The sequence below is a fragment of the Tiliqua scincoides genome, chromosome 1 (assembly GCF_035046505.1).
Source record: "Tiliqua scincoides isolate rTilSci1 chromosome 1, rTilSci1.hap2, whole genome shotgun sequence".
In the NCBI taxonomy this organism is placed as follows: domain Eukaryota; kingdom Metazoa; phylum Chordata; class Lepidosauria; order Squamata; family Scincidae; genus Tiliqua; species Tiliqua scincoides.
Window position 1 is genome coordinate 249,124,092 of NC_089821.1, and position 12,199 is coordinate 249,136,290.

The 12,199-nt window shown below is 45.2% G+C and overlaps 1 protein-coding gene across 1 annotated transcript in view; it reads right to left on the bottom strand.

The window, feature by feature from the left end:
• Window positions 1–12,199, bottom strand: part of DNAH14 (dynein axonemal heavy chain 14) — a 283,703-nt gene that overhangs the window by 199,278 nt on the left and 72,226 nt on the right. Inside the window, 1 exon segment of the mRNA XM_066623355.1 lies at window positions 4,097–4,171. Within this exon segment, the coding sequence (XP_066479452.1) occupies window positions 4,097–4,171 (75 nt within the window).

The following is a 12,199-nucleotide window of genomic DNA, read 5'->3' on the forward strand; positions in this document are numbered from 1 at the left end:
ATCTGTTACTCATAAGATATCAATAATAATATAAAATACAGGTAATATCTATTCATTGTCATAAATGGGAGATGGTGTGGGCATTTTTCCATTTTCCACACTTTCCGTGTGGGCATTTTTACATGTGGGTAATTTTCCTGTGCGCATTTATGACAGTGGGGCTTTTTCTGTGAGTAATTTTCCTGTGAGCTTTCTTCCTATGTGCTTTTTTCCAGTTACCATCACCAACAGCTGATAGTGCAAGATGAAGGCAGTGCAAGACACAACAATGATTTGAAAAAAGGAGGTCAAAAGTTATTTCGTCTCTTGTAATGTCTATCTCCACTCTGATTTAATATAATTATATACAACCCATCAATATGGAATGTCCTTCCTCCACCAGGAAAACAGTTCAAAATTAAGAGTAATCAGTCATTTCAGAATACATGGGCAATCCAATTCTGTGCTGCCCAGCATTGGTGCTGCACTTGAGGAGGCACTTTCCTGCTGGTGGAAGAGACCCGGCGCCGGTAGAGAGGCCAGCACCAGTTGGTGCTGGGTCTCAGCAATGGAAGGATGCCCAGGAAGACCATCAAGTGGTATCCCTGCCAAGAAGTAAGGAGGCTTTTCAGGGCGCAAGGAGGGTGAGAGGAAGGCAGGGATGGGGTGAAACTGGGTGGTGGGAGAGAGGGCCGGAGGGCATATTGGGCCGGGAGGCGGGCCAGAACAGCAGCAGAGGCTTCTGCCGGATCCTGTCCCCCTTCTGCAGCCACAGAACCTGACATGCGTCCCCTCAACTCAAGGGCTGGCAGAAGAAAATATTTCTTTACCCAGCATGTAATTAGTTTGTGGAACTCCTTGCTACAGGATGTAGTGATGGCATCTTGCTTGGATGCCTTTAAGAGGGGATTGGACAAATTCCTGGAGGAAAAGTTCATTACAGGTTACAAGTCATAGTAGGTATGTGTAAGCTCTTGGTTTTAGAGGCAAGCTGCCTCTGATTGCCAGATGCAGGGGAGGGCACCAGGACGCAGGTTATGTTTGTTGTCTTGTGCTTCCTTGAGCATTTGGTGGGCCACTGTGAGATTCAGGAAGCTGGACTAGATGGGCCCTTGGCCTGATCCAGTAGGGCTCTTCTTATGTTCTTATGGCCAGCTACACTCAACACAAGGTAAGGGAACCAATGTTCCCTTACTCCAAGGAGGACCTTCAGCAGCTTCCCTGGCCCCACAGGATACAGTAGCAGCCATTTCAGTGCCACTGTACTGCTGGGTGCTGGGGAAGCTTAGGATTGGGCTGTAAATTCCCTACATAAGTATTGGTCCAGAACTCAAAATGTACATAGCTCACAACATCCAGCTCTTACTGGGCCAGCACTACCATGCCTCCTCAAAATCACCACTAATGGACATACTGCTCCTATGCAGAAGCACTAATGCAACTGTCCATAACTCAGACTTCTACAACCCAGGGAGCCAGTGTAATATAATTTTGTGGGAGAGACATTTGTGCAATGGGACTATAATTCAGTAGTATCCAGTTGGCATTTTCTAAGAAGAATGGTCTAAAGCTCCAGTTTGCAATCCTGACATCATGTCCACTGTTTCCTGATGCAGCAGTTCAAGATTTTTAGCTCAACAGAAGGTAAGGAGGTTTCTATAAAAGCCTGATCCATCATTAACTCATATAGCCTGCATCACCCTAAACTAGTGCTGGGCTGAACTAACTTCATACCAGCACTTTCACCAAAGTTTCAGTCTTTGGGATGAAGAGTTAACAGAATTTGAAACCTTGTCACTTTCATCTAGGGACCCATCAAAGTTGCAATAATTGTTGGGGCTCGAGTAGGCCGCTTGCCCATGGCAGTAGGAGCAGGGTTAATCATCCTTCAAACCAAAAGGTGCAGATTCTATGGGTGAGAGTAGAACCAGAAAATGCCTCCTTGCCATTTGCCTTCTGAAATTTCATTAGAAAAATAGCATTATTCCCTAGTGTATTTCTGGAAATAATGTTGCCCCTTCCCGTTCTCATAAGATCTTGCAGTTTTTCCCCAGGAATGCACTACGGCAGTGGTTGTCAAACTTTTTAGAGGTCCTAGAGGTCACTGCCTCATTTATAAATGCCAAGGGGTGTGGCTGTAATGGTGAATGGGCAGCAGTGCTCCACCCCCCAGGAGCAGCTTGTCTATCCCTTGATGCACATGGCCTTATCTACACTGTCAGTTTCACAAACCACCAAAAATTGGGTCACAACCTACTGGTGGGTCCTGGACCCACAAATTGAGAACTAATGTGCTAGGGGGTCCTGCTGCATTGCGACACAGTATAAATTCCCAGTGCATTCTGGGAAAGAAAATAGTAGCCAGCAGCAGTCAACTGCCAGGGAGATAGAAGGTGCATTTAGTTGGTGCTGCTGTTGTCTTTAATGTTCAATGAAAAATACTGATGCAGCCATCACAGAACAGTTTCCCAACCCAACTCCCAAAATTATCAACACTTTTGTGTGTCCTTTCCCCAAAAGTGATGAAACTCCACTCCAACTTTTGCAGTCCATAAAGTAGTGGCAGACATGCAGGGGGGTAGGGAGAGTTCCATCCCAGCACTATGATAAACAATGCTAACATTTAATTAGCAATAGTGAGACTATTTAAATTTAAGACAATATTGTGCTATTTCCTGTAGTAGACTGTGCCCGTTTTGTGTTCTAAATAAAATTAATTTTGGGGAAATTAGCTGTTGATTTTTTAAGAACTTAAGAGAGGTTGTATAGCATAGTGACTAAGAGATTGAACTACAAATCAGGAAGTTTCCAAGTCAAATCTCATTTCTGCAATGAACTCATTAGGTAGCCTTAGGGCCCAGTCCTATCCAACTTTCCAGCTCCAGTGCAGCTACACCAAGGGGGCGTTTGCTGAGGTTATTCTTGGCACCAATTCCCTCTGGGTTCCTACTCTCCTGACGTATTGGGATCCTCTGGGGCTGCTTCTGCCTACTGCTCATTCCCTTTGATTGGACATTCTCCCACACTGATAACCCGAGCACACCCCCATTCCCTCTCTGAATGGTCATTGCTGTTCCCTGCTGTTTACAAGCACATCGATAAATACTGAGTAAACAACTTTGTGGACTAGCACTAACATAATTAAATTCATCAAGAGTTATCCTAAATGGGCAGCCCAATCCTGAACTGCCCAGAGCTCCGGGACCTGGCGGCCCCATGGAGGGCTCCCACCGGATCCAACGCCTCCCGCGCTACTGTGGGAGGCTCCTCGGGAGAAGGAGACGTCTGTCCCCTTCCCCCGGGTAAGGGAAGCAGCCCCGCAATGGGGCTACTCACTTTAGCGGTCACTTCTAAAGTAAAGGCGCTCATGTAGGGCGCGCAGCCCTACCCGAGCGCCTTGGATCCTGCGGAGCTCAGCTCCGTGGACCCGCCTCTCTCCCTCCCCCTGACACACCTCCCCCACGCCCTCGGCCATGCCTCCCCCCCTCCCCGGAACACCTCCCCAATGCCCCCCGACCACACCCCCATCTCCCGTTCTGCAGCCTGGCGGTCATGGAGACCGCCGAGCCACAGAACCCAGGTGCCCACCGTGCACTGGCTCAGCACCGGCCGAAGCTGAGCTATCTCTGGCAGGAGCCTGGCGGTAAGCCCCGCAAATGTGCCTTACAGCATGTTTGCAACTGTGGTCCGCGCTGCGGAGGCGTGGCACGGAGCACAGGATCGGGTTCTTAATCAGTTAAGAAATTCATTGGCACCTTGTAGGTTCTCTACTACCTCCAAATTAATATTATTGGAATTAACTAAGCATAGATATTTGTTACAATGAACTTCCAAGTCATGCCCTGCACTATTTCATACAAAGAGAACTTGTCCAAAAGAAACAGGAAAAGTTGCTGCCCCCAATGCCAGTTTATATGAAAAATGAAGCAGGATTGTGTTAGAACTGAACAGATGATAACTCATAATAGAGTTATAATATAATAACTCTAAATCCTTATTCAAACCTATAAATGCAGTAAGATGATGAAGATTCCTCTTTTTAACTAAAAAAAACTATTAGAGACCATTTTAAAAAACCAATTTTGTAATAATGTCTTATGATGATACAGGTACTTACTTTCGTACTATATCACACATGGTGTTTTCAACATTTCCTAGCCACTGTTCAACAGGTCCTCGAATACGAACAGGCCTACAATATAGTATTTAAAATTCAGAACTTAAAAGAATAAGAGTATGTATCAATTTCCTTTTTAAAATACTGATATAATCATTCTGTCACTCCTTTTTCCAATCCAGCCTTCAAGGTTTCAAAAGATACTACTTACCCTTTTAACATTAAAAGCCCTCATCCAGTCTTTAACTTAAGGGGTGGGGGTATTCCACAGAGTTCTCACTCCAGAAACTTGTTCCTCCAGAGAGAGCTCCTAGCAGATGGTTCTCACAGTAATAATGAATCTGAAACATCCTTATCTGTTCTTATCAAAACACCCAATTATTCTAGGAATGCCTAGATGTGTCTCTGGCCAAGGGCAAATACCAGGATGGTATGGTGTTTGGGTCAGATTCAAAATCACTTTATCAAAATCTGAGGTTCTCAAACCAGACTCAAAAGGACAGGTTTTTTCTTGTCCAGCCCCTCCCCATCTACTTACATGGATAACGTACATGGACATTTCTAGTTGGTTGCACCTTGTCTGAAATAATCCTATCTGCCTGCAGAACACTGGCATAAGATGCTCTTAAGATAAAAACAGACTTCTGAGTTTCTAACTTCAGACACAGATCCTTCAAATTCAAAGCCCAGTCATATGCTAATTTGTTGTCCAAGCTCTCTTGTCCAACAGAATGCAAGAGTCAAACCTTCCCCCTTCTCCTGTCTACCAATCTACCACCATTCCCTACAGGCAAAGGCAAAGAAAGATATCCATTATCTGAGGACCAGGGTGGGTGATAGAAACCAATCTATTTTAGGACAAAAGAATGGTCTGGGATGAGGTCATCCCACAGAAGACTATGGGCCCAATCCTATCCAATTTTCCTGTGCTGGTGCAGCTGGGCCAATGGAGCATGCACTGCGTCTTGTGGTGGGGCAATAGTCACAGAGTCCTCCTTAAGATATGGGAACTTTTGTTCTCTTACCTTGGGGCTGTATTGTAGCTGCGCCGGTGCTGGAAAATTGGATAGGATTGGGCCCTATGTTAGTTTATGGTCAAGAACACTGTATGAGGTCTGGATAAAAACTTTCAAAGCACCACACCCCACTGGCACATTAATGCACCATTAATCAGAATGTAAAAAAAGATACTCAGGCTGCAATCCTAACCACACTTTCCTGAGAATAAGCTCCACTGAACAAAATAGGACTTACTTCTGAATCGACCTGGTTAGGATTGTGCCCTTAGAATCATTGTATTGACCTGAATTTTTTTTTTTTACTGTGGCCAGTAGAGAACTGGAACTTGTTCCCTTGGGTTGTTTTTTTCTAGACTTTTAGAATCACTCCATTTTGAGCACCAGGGATGCAAAGTTGACTGTTTCAGGGCTCCGGCACTAGTGCAACTTTAACCCTTCAGTGTCCTGTCCCCGTCCCTGTCCCCCCCATCCCCCCCCCAAATGAGAAATCCAATTTTGGCATGTTTTGAAGGGCCAGGGACTAGACTTTGTAATTCACTTTTACTTGAACTTCTCAACAACAGGTGAAACCTGTAATCAGCAATGCAACATAATTGCTAGTCCCCCGTCCCCCCCGAAATGAGAAATCCAATTTTGGCATGTTTTGAAGGGCCAGGGACTAGACTTTGTAATTCACTTTTACTTGAACTTCTCAACAACAGGTGAAACCTGTAATCAGCAATGCAACATAATGGCACACCTTTGGGAGTTAAGGTTATCAATTTCCTGAAATTTTGAAGCTTGGAAAAAACCAGTTTTTTTTCCTATTTTTCAGAAAAAAACAGAAATTTTTGAAAAAATTGAAAAATGCTACATTTGCACTTTTTTTTTCTTTTCCAGATTGAAAGTCATTCTGTTACTTTAGGAACACAAAATATGACTATGGACAATTTGACTTGGCATAAAATTATCACAATTAGCATATTAAAAAATAGTGTATCCAAACAATTATTGCAAACAGAATTTACTTTTTTTATAATATTTATTTGTAATTGCAACAAATGGAGCAACAACCTCCTGAACTGTTTACTAGTTTATGTGGAACAGACAAAAAACCTCCACAAAACAATTTTTAAAAATCCAGAAGTAACAATTCATATTTCCTCTCCACAGTATTAAATAAAAATAAAAAACCCATTCATAAAAAGAATTGAAGAGGGGGGAAGTGTATAGAGGGGAGTGGGACTAAGTTTCAATGAATGGGCATGAAATTTAATCAGAATCATTTTCTGAGCTGTAATTATCAGTTTCAGTCTCTGCTTCTGCAGCTCCTCTGTTGTGTCTGTCATTACCACAGTTATTATGGACTTTTAAAAACTAAAGGTTTGCCTGAATTGAAACAAGCTTCTCTACCCTTTCACATGTCAGTTTATTTCTTGATTTTAGTGTGTGTTTCCAAACATAGACCAGATTCTTTCACATGCTGCAGAAGTTGGAGGAATCTGAAGAAGGTGAGAAGCAAGAGGACTCAGAGGCTGTTGTGCAAAGACCTTGCCACCATGTTGCAGGAGGAATATGTTTGGCAGAATCCCAGATTTCATTCCTGGACCAAATCCCTGAAGATGCTCTATATTCTGCAACATTTGAAAGTACCTTCCCAACATCAAGTCCTAAATGTGATGCTTATTTTGTAATCCAGTCAAATGCAGTCACAGTGTTATCATCACTTATATTTCCACCTTTGAATCTTGGATCCAGCAGATTTGCAGCAGCATGAATTGGATGGCAACAAAATTCTTCCCTTTTTTAAATAAAATCTTTCACTTTACTGCTGCTAAGACTTTTGCTAAGTCTTGCAGAGCATGCCGGGGGGGGGCATGTGACCTTCGAATTATTCGAAGGTCAAAGGGCTAGCACTGGCGCTAGGGCCCACAAACGTGCCTTATGGCACATTTGCAACAGTGCGCGCCAGTTCACTACTGGCATGCACTGTATAGGATTGGGCTCTTAGGCCTATTCTTTCTTGTTGTAGTAAATAAGGCTGCAATCCTATAGGCTTTCCTGGGAGTAAGCTCTATTGATCAATGGGATCTACTTCTGGGTAGACAGACATAGGTGGCTGCCCACTCTAGGAAACAGCTGCCTCTCTTCAGGAAAGTACAGGGAGCACTAGGACATTTTCTTGCCCAAGGAATTATGTTATCAGTGCAGCACAAGAAAACTAATATTTTCAATACAGTGGTGCACTAGGATTGTCAATTCGTTTTATGAAGCAATCCAAATTATAATGAGATGCTGAATCACATAAATTAACATGCATACTCTCTCAGTATTCATGGGGAAAATTCCCTGGGTTGTGACAAGAAATTTTACATACTCTCATTCAAGTATATACATATCTTTTGCCCTAATAATTGTTTCATGCTGATGTACAGTCAAACACATATAAATTGTCCATTCCTAAATAGCCACTGGAACATCTAAAGCAGCAGTCTCCAAACCACGGGACCACTGCATTTAGAAAAAGTCTTCTCCATGCAGGGCAGCACTTTCCGTTCTGCACCACAGTGTCTTTTTTTTCCAGTCGATCGTCTCACAAATTTACACTGTGCAGCTGCTTCCACTGCCTATCCCCAGCAGACTCTACTCTCCCATTTCTGAGTGAAAGTGGCTGCCCGGTGTGAGCCTGTGAGAAGACTGGCTGATAAGATAAGATGCTGTGGCGCAGAACAGAAAACACTGTGCTGCGAGGGGAAGGTTTTTTCTAAATGCTGGATCTGGCCTGCGGGCCAGGTTTAGCCTTGTCTGATCTAAGAAACTATCTAGCCATAAATGATGCACACTAGATGAACAAAACTCACTATATTAAATTCCCTAAAACATCTATAACCACAGCAGATACTCGCCTATAAGTCGATCTCACAGATAAACAGAGGGCAGGTTTTGAGGCAAGAATCATAGAATTTTCTATGACCCTTGGATAAGTCTGGATCAAAAACTTAGGGGGTAACTGATAATAGTTGGTCTGATTTTACCCTAGGCCAGATTCTGAAAAATTACCTACCAGTAATTGTTACCTAAGAACTGACAGTCTCTAATTTATTAAAAATATAGTAAAAGATCGTAAGATTCATTTTTATTCATAAACTTTTAAATTCTGGTCTTCACCACCTTTTTGTAAACACTATCAGAGAGTAACTACACTGTAAACAACATACTAATAGAGCAATGGTTCCCAACCTAGGGTTCATGTACCCCCAGGGGCACTCAACAGGACCTTTAGGGGTACTAGAAAGAGAATGGAATAATGGCAGTGCTCCAGAATGCCTTGCAAGGCCAGCAAAGCAGGAAGGGAGGTAGCTAGTTGACTGTGAAAGCCCCACCAAAAGCTAATTTTTGGTGATCAATTCATGTATGAACCAGTGATTGAAAACCAGCACAGGAAAAAAAACTAAAACATAAAAAAGTGATCTATCACTCAGAATTTCTCAGGACACTTCTGGTGCAAAACAGTGCAAAGGCAGAGTCTTCTGCTCTTCAAACAGATAAAAAGAGAAAACACTGTGATAAATACATGAAGTCTGGGCTTTCATATAGAGGAGATGAGGGCTTGTATTATTTATTATTTATTGTATTTGTATTGTATTATTTATTATTATTATTACAAACATTTTGCATGAAGGGTACAATTTATGGAATGGGTTGCCAAGGAATATGCCAGTGAAAAAGGTTGGGAACCACTGCAGGAGATCCATGAATCAAATCCACCTTTAAGGTGTCTGGTGTGTTAAGCCAGAAGCTCTACATATAACATACAACTTAGAACACAACTGGGAGTGTGCAATTCAATTCACAGCAGAGACAAGCAACAGCAAATGGCTGCGAAAAAGTGCAGCTGCACATAGCTGAAACCTTATTTACTCAGAAGCAGATCCACTGCTTTCCCTGGGTGTTACTCGTAAATAAAGGTGCTCTGAATTGGAGTTTGTGAGACATTGGAGTTTGAATTGGAGTTTGTGAGCCCCCGTTCAATCAGGAAGGAAGGAGGGGGGAGGAGCCAGCCAGGAGTATAAAGCTAGGCAGGCCATCGCGTGAGGCTCTCTGCAGACGCGTGTGGCCTCTGGGACACCAAGTGCCTCTGGGAACTAAGTGCCAGGTAAGGCACAAGAGTTTAGCATCTGGGCGAGTTCAGCAGCAGGGCGAGGAGGCCAGGGCCCCATACGCTGCCCTTCCTCTTCCCTTGAGAAGCGGGCTGCTATCCAGTGTACGGTTTTTAAAAGGACCCATAAATAAAACAACAACAACAACAACAAAAAAGCTATGCAGTCAGACAGCCAGCAGCAGGGTGGGGGCTATCCAGTGTTCTGCATTGAGTGCCACATGTATGATTATATGCCTCTGGGGCATAAGTCATGGGTGTGTCCTCGGTGCAAGGAGCTCCAGGCTCTCAGGGAACACGTCCGCTCCCTTGAAGCCTTGGTGGCCGACCTGGAGAAGCGCAGGCAGCCAGAGGAGGACCGTGGGGAGACTTCCGGGGACGATCAGGCTTCGTCCCAACCTCAGGCGTGCAGCTCCTCGGCTGCCCGGGTGGGAAGTCTCGGGACTGGAGGACGTCATCCTGGAGAGGAGGGAAACAATCCCCTAGGGGGGATCCCTTCTCCAGGGGATGGGCCCGTATCCGAGCGCACTCGGGATACTCCTCGGCGGGAGGGGGGTCGGGGGCTTCTTGTAGTGGGGGATTCGATTATTAGAAACATAGAGAGGGGGGTTTGCGACGGATGTGAGGACCGCATGGTGACTTGCCTGCCTGGTGCGAAGGTTGCGGACATCACTTCTCGTCTAGACAGGCTAGTAGACAGTGCTGGGGGAGAGGTAGCGGCTGTGGTGCATGTCGGCACCAACGACGTGGGCAAGTGTAGCTGGGAGGTCCTGGAGGCCAAATTTAGGCTTTTAGGCAGGAAGCTGAAAGCCAGGACCTCAAAGGTAGCGTTCTCTGAAGTGCTACCTGTTCCACGCGCAGGGCCAGCTAGGCAGGCGGAGATCAGGGGTCTCAATGCGTGGATGAGACGGTGGTGTAGGGAGGAGGGGTTTAGATTCGTTAGGCACTGGGGAACGTTTTGGGACAAGCGGGGCCTGTACAAGAGGGACGGGCTCCATTTGAACCAGAATGGAACCAGACTGCTGGCGCATAACATTAAAAAGGTGGCAGAGCAGCTTTTAAACTGATCCCTGGGGGAAGGCCGACAGGAGCCGAGGGGCATCCGGTTCGGGACTCCTCATCCCTATGGGATGAGGATGGGGAGGTTAGAGAACAACAAGACAAAGGCAGGGTAGGAGAAGAAATTGGGAAAGGTAGGGTGATGGGATGTGATAGACGGTTTGGCACAATGAGAGGATGCGGGGACAAAGGAGCGAATAAGCAGCCCATCCTGGGGCATTCCGTGTATAAATGCTTTTATGCGAATGCCCGAAGTCTACGAGCAAAGGTGGGAGAACTGGAATGTCTGGTGACAAGGGAAAATATTGACATAGTGGGCATAACGGAAACCTGGTGGAATGCGGAGAATCAGTGGGATACCGCAATCCCGGGCTATAAACTCTACAGGAGGGACAGGCAGGGGCGTGTTGGAGGTGGGGTGGCCCTTTATGTTAAGGAAGGGATAGAATCCAGCAAAGTAGAGATTGAAGGTGGGTCCGACTCCACCGTAGAATCTCTGTGGGTTAAATTACCAGGCTTGTGCAGCAATGTAATACTGGGGGCGTGCTATCGTCCTCCAGACCAGAAATCTGATGGGGACCTTGAAATGAGGAAACAGATCAGGGAGGTGACAAGGAAGGACAGGGTTGTAATCATGGGGGACTTCAATTATCCTCATATTGACTGGGTCAATTTGTGTTCTGGTCATGATAAGGAAACCGGATTTCTTGACGTGCTAAATGACTGTGGCTTAGATCAGCTAGTCAAGGAGCCCACCAGAGGACAGGTGACTCTGGATTTAATTTTGTGCGGTACGCAGGACCTGGTTAGAGATGTAAACGTTACTGAGCCATTGGGGAACAGTGATCATGCTGCGATACGTTTTGACGTGCACGTTGGGGGAAGAATACCAGGCAAATCTCTAACAAAAACCCTTGACTTCCGACGGGCGGACTTCCCTCAAATGAGGAGGCTGGTTAGAAGGAGGTTGAAAGGGAGGGTAAAAAGAGTCCAGTCTCTCCAGAGTGCATGGAGGCTGCTTAAAACAACAGTAATAGAGGCCCAGCAGAGGTGTATACCGCAAAGAAAGAAGGGTTCCACTAAATCCAGGAGAGTGCCCGCATGGCTAACCAGCCAAGTTAGAGAGGCTGTGAAAGGCAAGGAAGCTTCCTTCCGTAAATGGAAGTCTTGCCCTGATGAAGAGAATAAAAAGGAACATAAACTGTGGCAAAAGAAATGTAAGAAGGTGATAGGGGAGGCCAAGCGAGACTATGAGGAACGCATGGCCAGCAACATTAAGGGGAATAATAAAAGCTTCTTCAAATATGTTAGAAGCAGGAAACCCGCCAGAGAAGCGGTTGGCCCTCTGGATGGTGAGGGAGGGAAAGGGGAGATAAAAGGAGACTTAGAGATGGCAGAGAAATTAAATGAGTTCTTTGCATCTGTCTTCACGGCAGAAGACCTCGGGCAGATACCGCTGCCCGAACGGCCCCTCCTAACCGAGGAGTTAAGTCAGATAGAGGTTAAAAGAGAAGATGTTTCAGACCTCATTGATAAATTAAAGATCAATAAGTCACCGGGCCCTGATGGCATACACCCAAGGGTTATTAAGGAATTGAAGAATGAAGTTGCAGATCTCTTGACTAAGGTATGCAACTTGTCCCTCAAAACGGCCACGGTACCAGAAGATTGGAGGATAGCAAATGTCACGCCTATTTTTAAAAAGGGAAAGAGGGGGGACCCGGGAAACTATAGGCCGGTCAGCCTAACATCCATACCGGGTAAGATGGTGGAATGCCTCATCAAAGATAGGATCTCAAAACACATAGATGAACAGGCCTTGCTGAGGGAGAGTCAGCATGGCTTCTGTAAGGGTAAGTCTTGCCTCACAAACCTTATAGAATTCTT